This window comes from Triticum urartu, chromosome 5A (assembly GCF_056163025.1).
Source record: "Triticum urartu cultivar PI428250 chromosome 5A, HENAU_Tu73, whole genome shotgun sequence".
NCBI lineage: Eukaryota > Viridiplantae > Streptophyta > Magnoliopsida > Poales > Poaceae > Triticum > Triticum urartu.
In genome coordinates this window covers 629,787,096-629,801,245 of record NC_141877.1, presented here as the reverse complement: position 1 = coordinate 629,801,245, position 14,150 = coordinate 629,787,096, and the positions used below count along the sequence as shown (strand labels likewise).

Here is a 14,150-nt window from a genome sequence, read left to right as displayed (position 1 = left end):
TCAAGTAAATGTACTCAACATCTACTCAAATCATTTGTGAAGTAAGAACATAACGATATCCACTACACGCCTCAGCACTCATTGGACTGCACACATCAAAATGTATTTCTTCCAACAAGTTGCTTTCTAGTTCCATTTTACTGAAACCGAGGATTTCAGTCATCTTGCCCATGTGGTATGATTTGCATGTCTCAAGTGATTCAAGATCAAGTGAGTTCAAACGGTCCATTTGCATGGAGTTTCTTCATGCATATACACCAATAGACATGGTTCGGATGTCTCAAACTTTTCAAAAACGAGTGAGCCCAAAGATCCATCAACATGGAGCTTCTTCATGCGTTTTACACCGATATGACTTACGTGGCAGTGCCACAAGTAGGTGGTACTATCATTACTATCTTATATCTTTTGGCATGAACATGTGTATCACTACGATCGAGATTCAATAAACCATTCATTTTAGGCGTAAGACCATTGAAGGTATTATTCAAATAAACAGAGTAACGATTATTCTCCTTAAATGAATAACTGTATTGCGATAGGCATAATCCAATCATGTCTATGCTCAACGCAAACACCAAATAACCATTATTTAGGTTTAACACAAATCTCGATGGTAGAGGGAGCGTGCGATGCTTGATCCTATCAACATTGGAAACACTTCCAACACATATCGTCAGCTCACCTTTAGCTAGTCTCCGTTTATTCCGTAGCTTTTATTTCGAGTTACTAACACTTAGCAACCGAACCGGTATCTAATACCCTGGTGCTACTAGGAGTACTAGTAAAGTACACATCAACACAATGTATATCCAATATACTTATATCGACCTTGCCAGCCTTCTAATCTACCAAGTATCTAGGGTAATTCTGCTCCAGTGGCTGTTCCCCTTATTACAGAAGCACTTAGTCTCGGGTTTGGGTTCAACCTTGGGTTTCTTCACTAGAGCAGCAGCTGAATTGCCGTTTCATGAAGTATCCCTTTGTTCCCTTGCCCTTCTTGAAACTAGTGGTTTCACCAACCATCAATAATTGATGCTCCTTCTTGATTTCTACTTTTGTGGTAAACATCGCGAATATCTCAAGGATCATCATATATGTCCCTGATATATTATAGTTCATCACGAAGCTCTAGCAGCTTGGTGGCAATGACTTTGGAGAAACATCACTGTATCATCTGGAAGATCAACTCCCACTCGATTCAAATGATTGTTGTATTCAGACAGTCTGAGCACAAGCTCAACAATTGAGCTTTCCTCCCTTAGTTTGCAGGCTCAGAAAATCGTCGGAGGTCTTATACCTCTTGACGTGGGCACGAGCCTGAAATCCCAATTTCAGCCCTCAAAACATCTCATATGTTTTGCGACGTTTCAAAAACGTCTTCGGTGCCTCAACTTTAAACCGTTTAACTGAACTATCACGTAGTTATCAAAATGTGTATGTCAGATGTTCGCAACATCCACAGACGACGTTCGAGGTTCAGCACACTGAGCGGTACATTAAGGACATAAGCCTTCTATGAAGCAATGAGGACAATCCTCAGTTTACGGACCTAGTCCGCATAATTCTACTATCAACTTTCAACTAAATTTTCTCTAGGAACATATCTAAACAGTAGAACTAAAGCGCGAGCTATGACATAATTTGCAAAATCCTTTTGACTATGTTCAGGATAAACAAGTTCATCTTATGAACTCCCACTCAGATAGACATCCCTCTAGTCATCTAAGTGATTACATGATCCGAGTCAACTAGGCCGTGTCCAATCATCACGTGAGACGGACTAGTCAACATCGGTGAACATCTTCATGTTGATCGTATCTTCTATACGACTCATGTTCGACCTTTCGGTCTTCTGTGTCCCGAGGCCATGTCTGTACATGCTAGGCTCGTCAAGTCAACCTAAGTGTTTCGCGTGTGTAAATCTGGCTTACACCCGTTGTATGTGAACGTAAGAATCTAACACCCGATCATCACGTGGTGCTTCGAAACACGAACTGTCGCAACGGTGCACAGTTAGGGGGAACACTTTCTTGAAATTTTAACGAGGGATCATCTTATTTACTACCGTCGTTCTAAGCAAATAAGATGTATAAACATGATAAACATCATATGCAATCAAATAGTGACATGATATGGCCAATATCATATTGCTCCTTTTGATCTCCATCTTCGGGGCTCCATGATCATCATCGTCACCGGCATGACACCATGATCTCCATCATCGTGTCTTCATGAAGTTGTCTCGCCAACTATTACTTCTACTTCTATGGCTAACGGTTAGCAATAAAGTAAAGTAATTACATGACGTTTATGTTGACACGCAGGTCATAAATAAATAAAGACAACTCCTATGGCTCCTGCCGGTTGTCATACTCATCGACATGCAAGTCGTGATTCCTATTACAAGAACATGATCAATCTCATACATCACATATATCATTCATCACATCCTTTTGGCCATATCACATCACATAGCATACCCTGCAAAAACAAGTTAGACGTCCTCTAATTGTTGTTTGCATGTTTTACGTGGCTGCTATGGGTTTCTAGCAAGAACGTTTCTTACCTACGCAAAGACCACAACGTGATATGCCAATTGCTATTTACCCTTCATAAGGACCCTGTTCATCGAATCCGATCCGACTAAAGTGGGAGAGACAGGCACCCGCTAGCCACCTTATGCAACTAGTGCATGTCAGTCGGTGGAACCAGTCTCACGTAAGAGTACGTGTAAGGTCGGTCCGGGCCGCTTCATCCCACAATGCCACCGAATCAAGATTGGACTAGTAACGGTAAGCATATTGAACAAAATCAACGCCCACAACTACTTTGTGTTCTACTCGTGCATAGAAACTACGCATAGACCTAGCTCATGATGCCACTGTAGGGTAACGTAGAATAAATTCAAAATTTTCCTACGTGTCACCAAGATCTATCTATGGAGTCATCTAGCAACGAGGGAGGAGTGGATCTACATACCCTTGTAGATCGCGCGCGGAAGCGTTCAAGAGAACGGGGTTGATGGAGTCGTACTCGTCGTGATCCAAATCACCGATGATCCTAGCGCCGAACGGACGGCACCTCCGCGTTCAACACACGTACGGAGCAGCGACGTCTCCTCCTTCTTGATCCAGCAAGGGGGGAGGAGAGGTTGATGGAGATCCAGCAGCACGACGGCGTGGTGGTGGAAGTAGCGGGATTCCAACAGGGCTTCGCCAAGCGCTGCGGGAGGAGGGAGATGTGTCATGGGAGGGAGAGGGAGGCGCCAGGGCTTAGGTATGGTTGCCCTCCCTTCCCCCCCACTATATATAGGGCCAAGGGAGAGGGGGAGGGCGCAGCCTTGCCCCTTCCTCCAAGGAAGGGTGCGGCCAAGGGGGGGAGGAGTCCATCCTCCCCAAGGCACCTCGGAGGTGCCTTCCCCCTTTAGGACTCTCCCCTCCTCTTGTCCCCTTTGGCACATGGGCCTCTAGGGGCTGGTGCCCTTGGCCCATATAGGCCAAGGCGCACCCCCTACAGCCCATGTGGCCCCCCGGGGCAGGTGGCCCCACCCGGTGGACCCCCAGGACCCTTCCGGTGGTCCCGATACAATACAGGTGACCCCGAAATTTGTCCCGATGGCCGAAATAGCACTTCCTATATATAATTCTTTACCTCCGGACCATTCCGGAACTCCTCGTGACGTCCGGGATCTCATCCAGGACTCCAAACAACTTTCGGGTTACCGCATACTAATATCTCTATAACCCTAGCGTCACCGAACCTTAAGTGTGTAGACCCTACGGGTTCGGGAGACATGCAGACATGACCGAGATGACTCTCCGGCCAATAACCAACAGCGGGATTTGGATACCCATGTTGGCTCCCACATGTTCCATGATGATCTCATCGGATGAACCACGATGTCAAGGACTTAATCAATCCCGTATACAATTCCCTTTGTCTAGCGGCACGATACTTGCCCGAGATTCGATCATCGGTATCCCGATACCTTGTTCAATCTCGTTACCGGCAAGTCTCTTTACTCGTTTCGTAACACATCATCCCATGATCAACTCCTTGATCACATTGTGCACATTATGATGATGTCCTACCGAGTGGGCCCAGAGACACCTCTCCGTCACACGGAGTGACAAATCACAGTCTCGATTCGTGCCAACCCAACAGACACTTTCGGAGATACCCGTAGTGTACCTTTATAGCCACCCAGTTACGTTGTGACGTTTGGCACACCCAAAGCACTCCTACGGTATCCGGGAGTTGCACAATCTCATGGTCTAAGGAAATGATACTTGACATTAGAAAAGCTTTAGCATACGAACTACACGATCTTGTGCTATGCTTAGGATTGGGTCTTGTCCATCACATCATTCTCCTAATGATGTGATCCCGTTATCAATGACATCCAATGTCCATGGTCAGGAAACCGTAACCATCTATTGATCAACGAGCTAGTCAACTAGAGGCTTACTAGGGACATGGTGTTGTCTATGTATCCACACATGTATCTGAGTTTCCTATCAATACAATTCTAGCATGGATAATAAACGATTTATCATGAACAAGGAAATATAATAATAACTATTTATTATTGCCTCTAGGGCATATTTCCAACAGTCTTCACGGACATGGAGTACGACGAGGAGCCAGAACTACGGATTGCGGCTAACGACCCTCTCGACTTTTAAATTTCCTTGATCTCAGTCTAGGAGTCATAGTAGTTTGAAGCGTTTGTAGGACGCGACACGACCTACGAAGTGGATGAATGGCCCAATCAGGACAGGCTTGGGCCCTGCACACAACGTTTGAGACCGTGTTGAGAACTTCGGCCGAACTTCCAATCGCGAGTTCCCACTCAGATAGGCGATTTCCCTGGTCTATTGTCGTGGTAACATCCTCACTGGTATCCTCTTGAGGACTCCATCCCAAGGTGGTAATTGATGGAGCATGTGTGTAAAAGTACACCCCGGCATGGTTGAAACCTATTGAAATAGTCGTGTCTGTGGTTAATGACTACTTGAGACATGATTAATCATAGACAACTTTAACAAACACTCTAAAATTTTCTAGATAAGTGTGAATGCTATGGATTGCTTCCTCATAGATACTGCGCGGCACTGCCGGCAGTGAGGTCGTAAACGTCTGGAGAACTAGAAAAATTGTAGCTACTTAGTTCTCCCTCTGTTTTATAATATAAGAGCGTTTTTGACACTATACTACTAGCTCATTTTATGCTACATGATATAGTATAAAAAACAATATGAGATTTGAGGTTCGAGGTTGCAGTGGAAATGAGGGTTGACCAGACCCTGTTGCGGAAACGCGAGACGGTTCGTAGACATATACAAGGGTCACTTTTGAGGAGCCGGAGCTAAGGGCATCTCCAGCCGTTGTGCCCCCCAGGAGGCATTTTTTCCGCCTCCTGGGGAGGCACCGGCGGATTTTTTGCTCTGGGAACGACAAATTTTCCAGCCGTCGACACCCTCCCAGCGCAGGTGACTCCTCCCATCATGGCCGTCGACGCCCTCCCGCGTCTGCGTCGTCCACGTCAACCCAGACTCCGGCCTCGCCGTCTTCGCCACCGCACGCTCCCTCGGCACGATAGCGTCCGGCTATGTCTGGATCGCCACCGACTGGCTCGCCGCCGCCCTGGACTCCACGCGGCCGCCCAATCCCAAGGCGATGAGCCTCGTGCAGGGCGTGGTCACGCTCCGCCAGTACACCCCGGACTCCGGCGCCAAGAGGTCGCTCACCTCCAGATTCGCCGCCGTGCAGCAGCTCGTCCTCCTCGTCGCCCGCGGCGACCACACCTGCGACTCCACCGCCACCTCCATGCGCGGCTGACCAAGAGGAAGAGCCACCGCTGGAGCTGCGCCCGCGTGCTTCTCCTACTCTCCGCGTGGCCCAGCTCCCCCTGCTTCAGCTTGCAGGAGGCCGTCCTCCGGCGTGTTCGCGCAACCCAGCGGTCGCTCTGCGGCAGGGCGTCGACGCAGGCCACGTGGAATGCGTGGCTGCACTGCGGCAGCACCCGAATGTCTTGGCCGTCCTCGAACTCGGCGAGGCAGATGGCGCATCCATCCGCCTCCGACGCCTCGCCGTCGTCGGCGACGTACCTGACGGTGGGCAGCGTGCGTTGGCGACGGGCGGGGCGTCCGCGCCATGAGGCTAAGGCCGAGGACGAGCACGCGCACCGCGCCACGAGGCCAAGGCCAACACAGACCAGTGCGCAGAGCAGGCCGGCGAGGACGAGGACCGGGCCGAGCCACGCCAAGGTCGAGGCCACTACCGTAGCTCGGCGAGGAGGAAGTAGGGCACGTACGGCCGCCCGGGCGTCGAGGAGGCGGCGAGGAAGCAGGGCGCGGCGTGAGTGCTCGTCGAGGAGGAAGCAGGGCGTGGAGATGCACCCGGGCGCCCCCTCACGCCGGCGAGCCTGCGAAGCATCCGCCCGAGGCGACCTCGTCAAGCACGCCGAACGCCGGCCACGCGACCTCGCTGGCTTGCACGCCGGACGCTGGCCTCGCTGCCCCGCTGCCTCGTCGGCGCGCTCGAGAGAGAGGGGCATGGGCGAGGAGAGAGGAAAAGAGAGGAGAGAGGGTGTGGGCACGTGGGTGGGGGCCAGATGAAAAGAGAGGAGAGAGGGAGGTGGGAGACTAAGAGTGGGCCAACAACGAGAAAAAGTAATCGCCGGCACGCCCAGCTGCCCCCCGGGGGGCTGGGTTTGGGGTGGGTTTGCCGGCGTCGTTTTTCTCCAAATCCGGCGAAAAGTGAGGCTTTGGGGGCGTGAGTGGGAGGATTTTTTACCGCCGGCGCTAGAAAAATGGCCTGGGGGGCGTTCCTGGGGGCACGGCTGGAGATGCTCTAACAAATTCAGAAGTCAATAGCCAATAGTAAAGAATGTAGTGGGTAAATATAAACTAACTAATCCTGATCAGACCAGGTATTGTTCATCCATTCATGTGCAACAAATAAACTTCATTTTTTTGTGAAAAAATATTAATTTCATTTCAATCAAGGTGGTTCATTACAATCCTATTGGCAAAGAGTGCCAATTTCATTTGGGCCATGACGGAGCCAGGCGGCCGTGCGAGTAGATGATCTACCCATTTTTGTGTTAAAGCATGAGCTATATTATTTTGGCTTCTCCTAACATGTGCTATAGAGTAATCACGTCCAGACTTAAGTAGTAGTTTCCCTTCCTCAACTAAAGCAGCCATTGAAGATCTATTTGACGTGTCATCCAGTGGCGGAGGCAGAACTTTTCTGGAGCCTGGGCAAGTTTGAGCCTTAGGTGAAAGAAAATTGGGTGTTTGGAAGTACAACATATAAAATGACACCAAATTTCTGAACCAGAAATTCTATTAATATTTTATGTGTTGGATATTAGGAGAATACTAACAATTTTTTGTCTTTCTTGGAACATGCTCAATCTCATTTGGATTGAACTAATTGGCAACGTTAGGTGGTGGCTGTGGCTCTACTTCTGTTTCCGATTACACTCTATTCACATTTGGAGTGATTGGTCTATTAACCCAAAACCTCCTCATCTCCGAATTATATAATTTAAAATTTGAAGTTAACATCAACTATTTAGAACAAATCTTTAGACAAAAGACTACAATCACGAAGGATCGTCACCAGTGACCAATTACCCACACCCTGACCTCAAAATAAGCCCTTACAAGTCTCGCTTTCTTAAAATCAGTTAGCAATCTCATCTAATTATGAAGAAAGGGATAAGCCGGCTATGATGCAAGTCATTCCTCGGAGTATCGGACGGATCCGCTACGGCTCCACCAGCTGCTAGGCACGCACCCATGCTAGCCTCCACTCGCGGCTGATCCATCTCCATTTCTCAAATCAACCAAGGATTGTGCCATCTTGAACAGGAATAGCCAAACAGGCAGGGTCGCGGAGGGGTGGAGCGATTGACCGATTGTGTCTCATCTCGAGTAAACGAGTTTTGCTACACCTACATGTAATTACGAAGTGGAGGGAGTTAGGGAGCGATTTGACAGCGTTTAATTGGAACTAATGAGGCGGTCGGCCCACCCTGAAATTTAGAGGAGGCATTTGGTTAGTGTGGAAGTAAGTTTCATCCGTTCCAAATAAATTTGAGCAAAAACCACGACATTTATTTTGGATCAGAAGGAGTAAAAATCTTACATTCTTTTAGAGAGAGTAAAAAGCTTTTTGTTTTTTTGTTTTGTTCATTCCAAAATAAGTGTCATGCTTTTAGTTCAAATTTGGGTTGAAAGTACCACAGTTGTTTTGGAATGGAGGGAGTAAAAAGCTTACTTTTTTTGAGAGAGTAAAAAGCTCTGGTAGGTCTAGCATTTTTCGGTAAAGAAAGCAACAGCCGATGAGCCAAACCACATGTCTTACGTAGCCCATTACAGAAGGAAACGCGCAAGTAAACCATAATTAACCCATTAATCTATTGTATTAGTCCAGCTACTACTACACTAGTAGGCCTTCTCGTTTCATGAACTGAGCAAACGGAAGCTCATTCGGCCACTTCTGCCCAGGTAAACCACGGTGGGATGACAACTTTTCCCGTTGTGACATGGCCATCGCTAGCTTGCATGTAGCTAGTGAGCCCGGGCAAGTGCCCAGGCTAGCCGGGCGTTGGCTCCGCCACTGGTGTCATCCATAAGCATTTAAGCAGCCACATAATAGTCTGTTTCGATGATGAAACGCTTTGTGCTCCACTCCAAGGCGAGTGCAATGCCTTCTGCACATGCTGAAACTTCCACTTCAAGTGCGCTAGAACATCCTTTTCTAAAAAAAAGGGCGCTAGAACATGTACGAAGAAAACGACATGATGCAAAGACGATATGTCCCTCACGGTTCCACAGTATCATACCGGCTCCTCCCGTCCCGTCCTCCTCCCTGAAGGCTCCGTCTGTATTCAGCTTGTTCCAGCCCGCCGGTGGTCAGTTCCATCTTTTACATGTACTTGCATCTTTTACTTGCACTGGTTGGCATGCATGGCTATGTCTGTCCTGATACACCACCATCTTCCCCTTCTCAAAATTTGCTACTACCTCTCTCTCAGTTTATAGAGCGTGCGCGTGCCCCTAGGTCGTTAATTTAACCAACTTAATACAAGTCATATATTACAAAAAATATACCAATATAAACTTCAGATGCTCTATTTTCAAACCGTATAATTTTTGTGTTATATAGTTTATATTAAGGTGATAAAATTGACAGCCTAGGTATACGCGTAGGACTTATAAACTGAATCGGAGGTAGTACATGATTCTGCTTTAAGCACAAGAGCGACATCATATAACTATTCAAAAATTGACAGGATGTAGCAATGGAAGTCACCGTCTTGTGGTGTCAGCTCGTTGTGTATATGCCATAGTGTCATCAATATAGAAAGTCGTTCCTCCTCACAGCTCTTGTTGAGAAGATGCAGCAACCACTCCCCTCCTATATGCTCGATGTTTTCCAGCTGGGGCATCCTCCAATATTCACTCATCGCACGCCGGAGTCCTTGGGCCATCGGACATCTAAAAAAGCGTGGAAAGTATCCTCGTGTTTCACATCACAGATTGTGCATATGTCAAAAGTCTTGATCTTTCTCTACAAGAGTAGTAGTATGAGGCAAGAGCATGACTTGAACTAACCAATTTTCTGGCAAAGAAAAAAGACATGAACTTGGAGGCAAGGCAAACAAATCCATATGACACGGTGACAAGCCAAGAAAGGAAGCGAGCTCTCCACTCAAGACTCCAGTGAATGCAGTGCAGTAAAGGAGTATCATCGACTAGCTCGTCCGCCGCTGGCCTCCCCTCCCCTCCCTCGCCCCGTTCCTCCAGTTCCCCTCCCCTTCCTTAGCGTAGGCACGCGCGCAGCTTGGCGCGGCGGCCGACGGCCGACGGCCAGCGCGCAAGGCCGGAAGGGCAGGAGGTAACCCCATCTCCTCCCTCCTTTCCCCCCTCTCCTCTCCTAAATTCTTGATTGAAACCCTTGGCTTGTTAGATGCAATTAGTTTCTCTCACTCAAATCGAGGGTGAGCGGGGAATGGATCTGCGGTAGCGGCGACCTCGTCGGCTTGGGCGTCGCGTCCGGCCGGTTCTTGATGGGGACGAGGGTGTGAGGCGGGGGAGGGACGGGCTACTTGCGAGGAGGAAGAGGCGGCGGCGGCGGGAGTACGCCTGCGGCGCCGCGCTCTACTCCGTGCACGAGGGATGGCCAACTCCAAAGCTGTCACATTTTTTAAAGCATCCCTAAGGCCCAGTGCAAATAAACTACACGATGCTAAAATTTAGCATTGCCATCACACTTTTTTTTTGTTGGCTCAAAAAAATCACAAATTTTTTATAAGAAAGAAAGAATCCCTAAGATTAGGTGTCCGGCAGCGTGAAGAGGACACAGCCAGGCAGCAATCACACGGTTGTTGAAAATCCAGAAATAGAACTCTTCACAGGGCACATATATATATAAAGGAGGACTAGAAGATATACCCAAGAGCATCCCTAAGATTAAACAGTTTAGCATATACAATTCTCTTTCATCTACTACTAAGACATGCGACTGTAAATAATCAGCTAATAATTTTTACTTGCACCAGCCTCCATACATTCGTTGTGCATAGTGTTGCTTTGGAATAGATACTCTGTTCACTGGACCAGAAGGTAATGCAAGCTAATAAGCGGGCCTTTGCAGTTACGGGCTCTTTCCTTCAGTACATAAAACACTGAAAAAAACTGTAACATTCTTTTACACTTGATGCTTGGGTCCCCAAGCTGATTCATGCATTGCTCTGTCATTCTCATGCACATTTACATGTTATTCACTGCTTGCAGGTGGTGGAACTTCTTTCTTGGATCCGTTAAAGCAATGGGATTGTCAAGTAACTGTGCTAAGACAATCAAGATCCAGCAGTGTGTGAAATTGCCTGATTCCAAATATCTTGTAAGAACGACACCACTGTTACTGCTGTTGTGTTGTCCATCTTAAATTCTGATATATCCTTCCGTGACGACCCCCACTTTGGTTATGCAGCACATCAACGATGAGCTCGCTGGGTGCTTTGGTACCGAAGATCATGGCGACGGGCGGACGGCCCTCGTTCTCAGTCCGTTCGGCAAGAATGTCTGGCCTGTCAAGGTCGACCGAGACGCCAAAGGGGCATTCCTGGGTGATGGGTGGCCACAGTTTGTTGCCGCGCACGGTATCGGCGTTGGCTGGTACTTGGTGATCCGGCATGAAGGGTGCGGCGTGCTCACTCTAAAGGCGTTCGACGCCAGCTTTGTCATTAAAGAGTTCGGCCTGACTATCACTGGTGTGTTTGGACTTTCACAGTTACTCGTACTTTCGGCCTAAAAATTCATAGCTAATTCACTCTTGTTCATGTTTAGTTTTGAGCCCAGCCGAGATTGAGAACGCCTTTGCTCGTAAGCCACAGTTCATCGTGCCACTCCAGAGAAGTTTCATGGAAAAGATGGTTTGCTTACTTTTCTTGTTTAAATGTTCAGAACCAAGTCATTAAGTGCACCATCATTAAGCTGCTGAGTATGTTCACTCCATTATGCTGTTTCATCTGTCCTCGCAGCCTATTCCTCCCGAGTTTCTGCAACGAGGATACATCTCGGAAGAAGACCTGAACAGACCGAGACCGATCGCCACTTTTTTAACATCCTGGCATATCGAGCTCAAGAAGGATGGCCCGAATGTCTTCTTCACTGGTTCTGAATGGCCAAAGTTTCTGGCCTACTTTGAAATTGCTGAAACTGATGTCCTGCTGATCAAGTATCAGGGGTGCATGAACTTCTCATTCGAGACCTTCCAAAATGGGAATAATGAGCACATCGAGGAAAAAACAAGCTCGTCTCAGCAAAGCGAGCAATGTGAGTAAACAATTTTTTCTGAAAAATTATATCTTGGCAATAGATTTAATTGATCACTACCATTGTCCTCTTAGCACCTGCAGCACAATGCCAAGAGGAAGAACATGTTTCCACTCGGAGAAGGACACAAAACAATGGCAAAAGTATGAAACAAGCCTCAACTTTTCTGAAAAACTATATATCTTGGTAATAGATTAAATTGATTACTACCATTGTCCTCTTAGCACCTGGAGCACAAAGCCAAGAGGAAGAACATGTTTGCAGCCGGAAAAGGAAACAAAGCGAAGTCAAAAGCATGCTAGACGGATCCACAACTTCACAGCACCGAAAGAAGGCTCTCTGCGAGCTTGGGTCGACGGGGTCGCAGGCTTGGTTAAGGAAGGAGATCAACGAACTCGCGCTTAAAAGATATCTTGTAAGTACTTGACATGCCAGTTTATTATCAACTGAGCAAATTAGGAACTTATTTGAAAAAAGAAAGTAAGAAATAAGAGTGCACCATTTGGAAATAAGGGAACCAACCAACCAATCAAACTACTTGACATGCCAGTGTATTATCAACTCGGTGCATAATATTTGTCATCATACACCCATGAACTGTGATACAAATAACCCGTGCGATCGCAATGGCTTGCAGCATTTTCCAGCGCGCTTTGGATTCCTGGAGCGTTGCAAGATCACGCTCAAGTCCGTGGAGAGGAACAAGTCTTGGGAGGTGGAAGGTGTCAACTACCATCCAGGCACCAGCAGGTCCTATAATTGTCTTACGAGAGGCTGGAAGGCCTTCTGTAAGGAGAACGAGCTCAAGGCAGGAGACATCTGCACCTTCAAAGTCGTCAACAGCACGCTGTGGCATGTTGTCATCGACCACTGCTAGAAATACGGTTCATAGATGATCATGGCTGATGGCGGACCTGCTGGTTTTGCAAACCTAAGTAGTATCATGATGAATATTGTGGTGACATGATAATCCACAGCTGGTGTTGGTTTCTGGCTTTTGGACATGATAACCTGCTAGGAGTTTGTGTTCCATGACTTGTGATTAGGTGGTTGGCTTGTCAAGGCATGATATTTAACCTGCTAGGAGTTGGTTTTATCGCTGTAATGCAGCAGTGCGCTATATTTATTGTTTAGCCTCAGTGCTCCTATTAGTCTATTATTACTCATTCACATAAGTCTCCTTTATCTTTGTCCAAGTATACAAAAAATGAGGGTTAACCTCGTCGCCGGGGAAAATGGTTAATGTGCTGCCATTACCGGTAGTTTTCTGCATAAAAATTATAACTCATACTGGTTTTGTAGAGGAATCTTGTATCTTTCATCTAGTAAGACTAGCTATTTCTAACCCCCTTTATTTTTTCCCAAGAATTAACTGCTCCTAAGAATTACTCCAGAATTGCTACATTTATTTCTCACTCTTCCGCTTTCAAGATTATACATGATACAATGGAATTTTGTTCCCATTGCAAACCGAAATTCGCTTCGAATGGAGCACAATGAGATCGTTGTAACGTTTATTTTGGTCCAGCCATGGCCAAACATTGCCTGGTATGTTCTGGGCCAATTTAAGCTAACCTCTGAACATTGCATTGTGTGTGCTGTTCTGAAGAGAAATCCGACATGAGCAGAGGCTGCTAGTTTGCTACTCCCTCCATTCCAAAATATAGTGCGCACGCGCTTCCCGAGGTTCAACTTTGACCATAAATTTAACAAACGAAAAAAATATATAATTGAAAACTTTTTTGAATACGAATTTACTGGTATAACTTTTGCTTCCGCCACAGTCGGTCTCGTTGGTTAAATTTATAATCAAAATTGAAGCACGAAAATAGAGAAAGCACTATATTTTGAAACGGAGGGAATACTAATTATTACTCCGAGCAGAAGTTGTGACGACGTGGAGAGCAACCTGAGGAGGACGACACGGGCAGAACCTTGCGTGCAAAGAGCTCGCTGTAAACTGTAAAGGACCACAAAGACCTCAACAGCTCTACCAGGCTCACCATTGCGGACATGGCAAATGATTCTTGCTAGGCATTGCGGGCCATCTCTGCTCGGCCGAATTTGCTACACTAGTTTGCTTCGACGGAGATCGCTGCTCACCGAAGGAAGCCTCCAATGCGCGTGGCGACGGCAATAACCAAGCAGCCACCATCAATTGTTGTATTTATGTCATCATTCTCGTTCTTTTCTTCCGTCATCTTTCCTCTTTCTTTCTTTTTTCTTTTTTCCCTTTTTCTTGTTTCCATTTTTCTCTTTTTTTTCAAATGCTTTTGTTCCGTTTTTATT

General features: G+C 47.0%; 1 protein-coding gene across 2 annotated transcripts; it reads left to right on the top strand.

The window, feature by feature from the left end:
- The first annotated feature begins 9,645 nt into the window (after positions 1–9,645).
- LOC125511218 (putative B3 domain-containing protein Os04g0347400) lies at positions 9,646–13,027 on the top strand. Of its 2 annotated transcripts, none has more exons than XM_048676541.2 (8): positions 9,646–9,918; positions 10,818–10,926; positions 11,017–11,296; positions 11,373–11,458; positions 11,567–11,861; positions 11,945–12,004; positions 12,086–12,276; positions 12,499–13,027. In XM_048676541.2, exons 2-8 carry the CDS (start codon positions 10,852–10,854, stop codon positions 12,736–12,738), a joined length of 1,227 nt encoding a protein of 408 aa, XP_048532498.1. In that variant the 5' UTR covers positions 9,646–9,918; positions 10,818–10,851; the 3' UTR covers positions 12,739–13,027. The 2 variants fall into 2 exon arrangements, with proteins under 2 accessions (XP_048532498.1, XP_048532496.1); XM_048676539.2 differs by having other exon boundaries at positions 9,650–9,918; positions 11,936–12,004.
- Positions 13,028–14,150: the final 1,123 nt, after the last annotated feature.

Coding starts and splice junctions, on each gene's coding strand:
- LOC125511218 (XM_048676539.2), top strand. CDS start 10,852: ATGGGATTGTCAAGTAACTGTGCTAAGACAATCAAGATCCAGCAGTGT. Junction 11,459..11,566: donor GAAGTTTCATGGAAAAGATG/GTTTGCTTACTT, acceptor CTGTCCTCGCAG/CCTATTCCTCCCGAGTTTCT. Junction 11,862..11,935: donor GTCTCAGCAAAGCGAGCAAT/GTGAGTAAACAA, acceptor TTGTCCTCTTAG/CACCTGCAGCACAATGCCAA.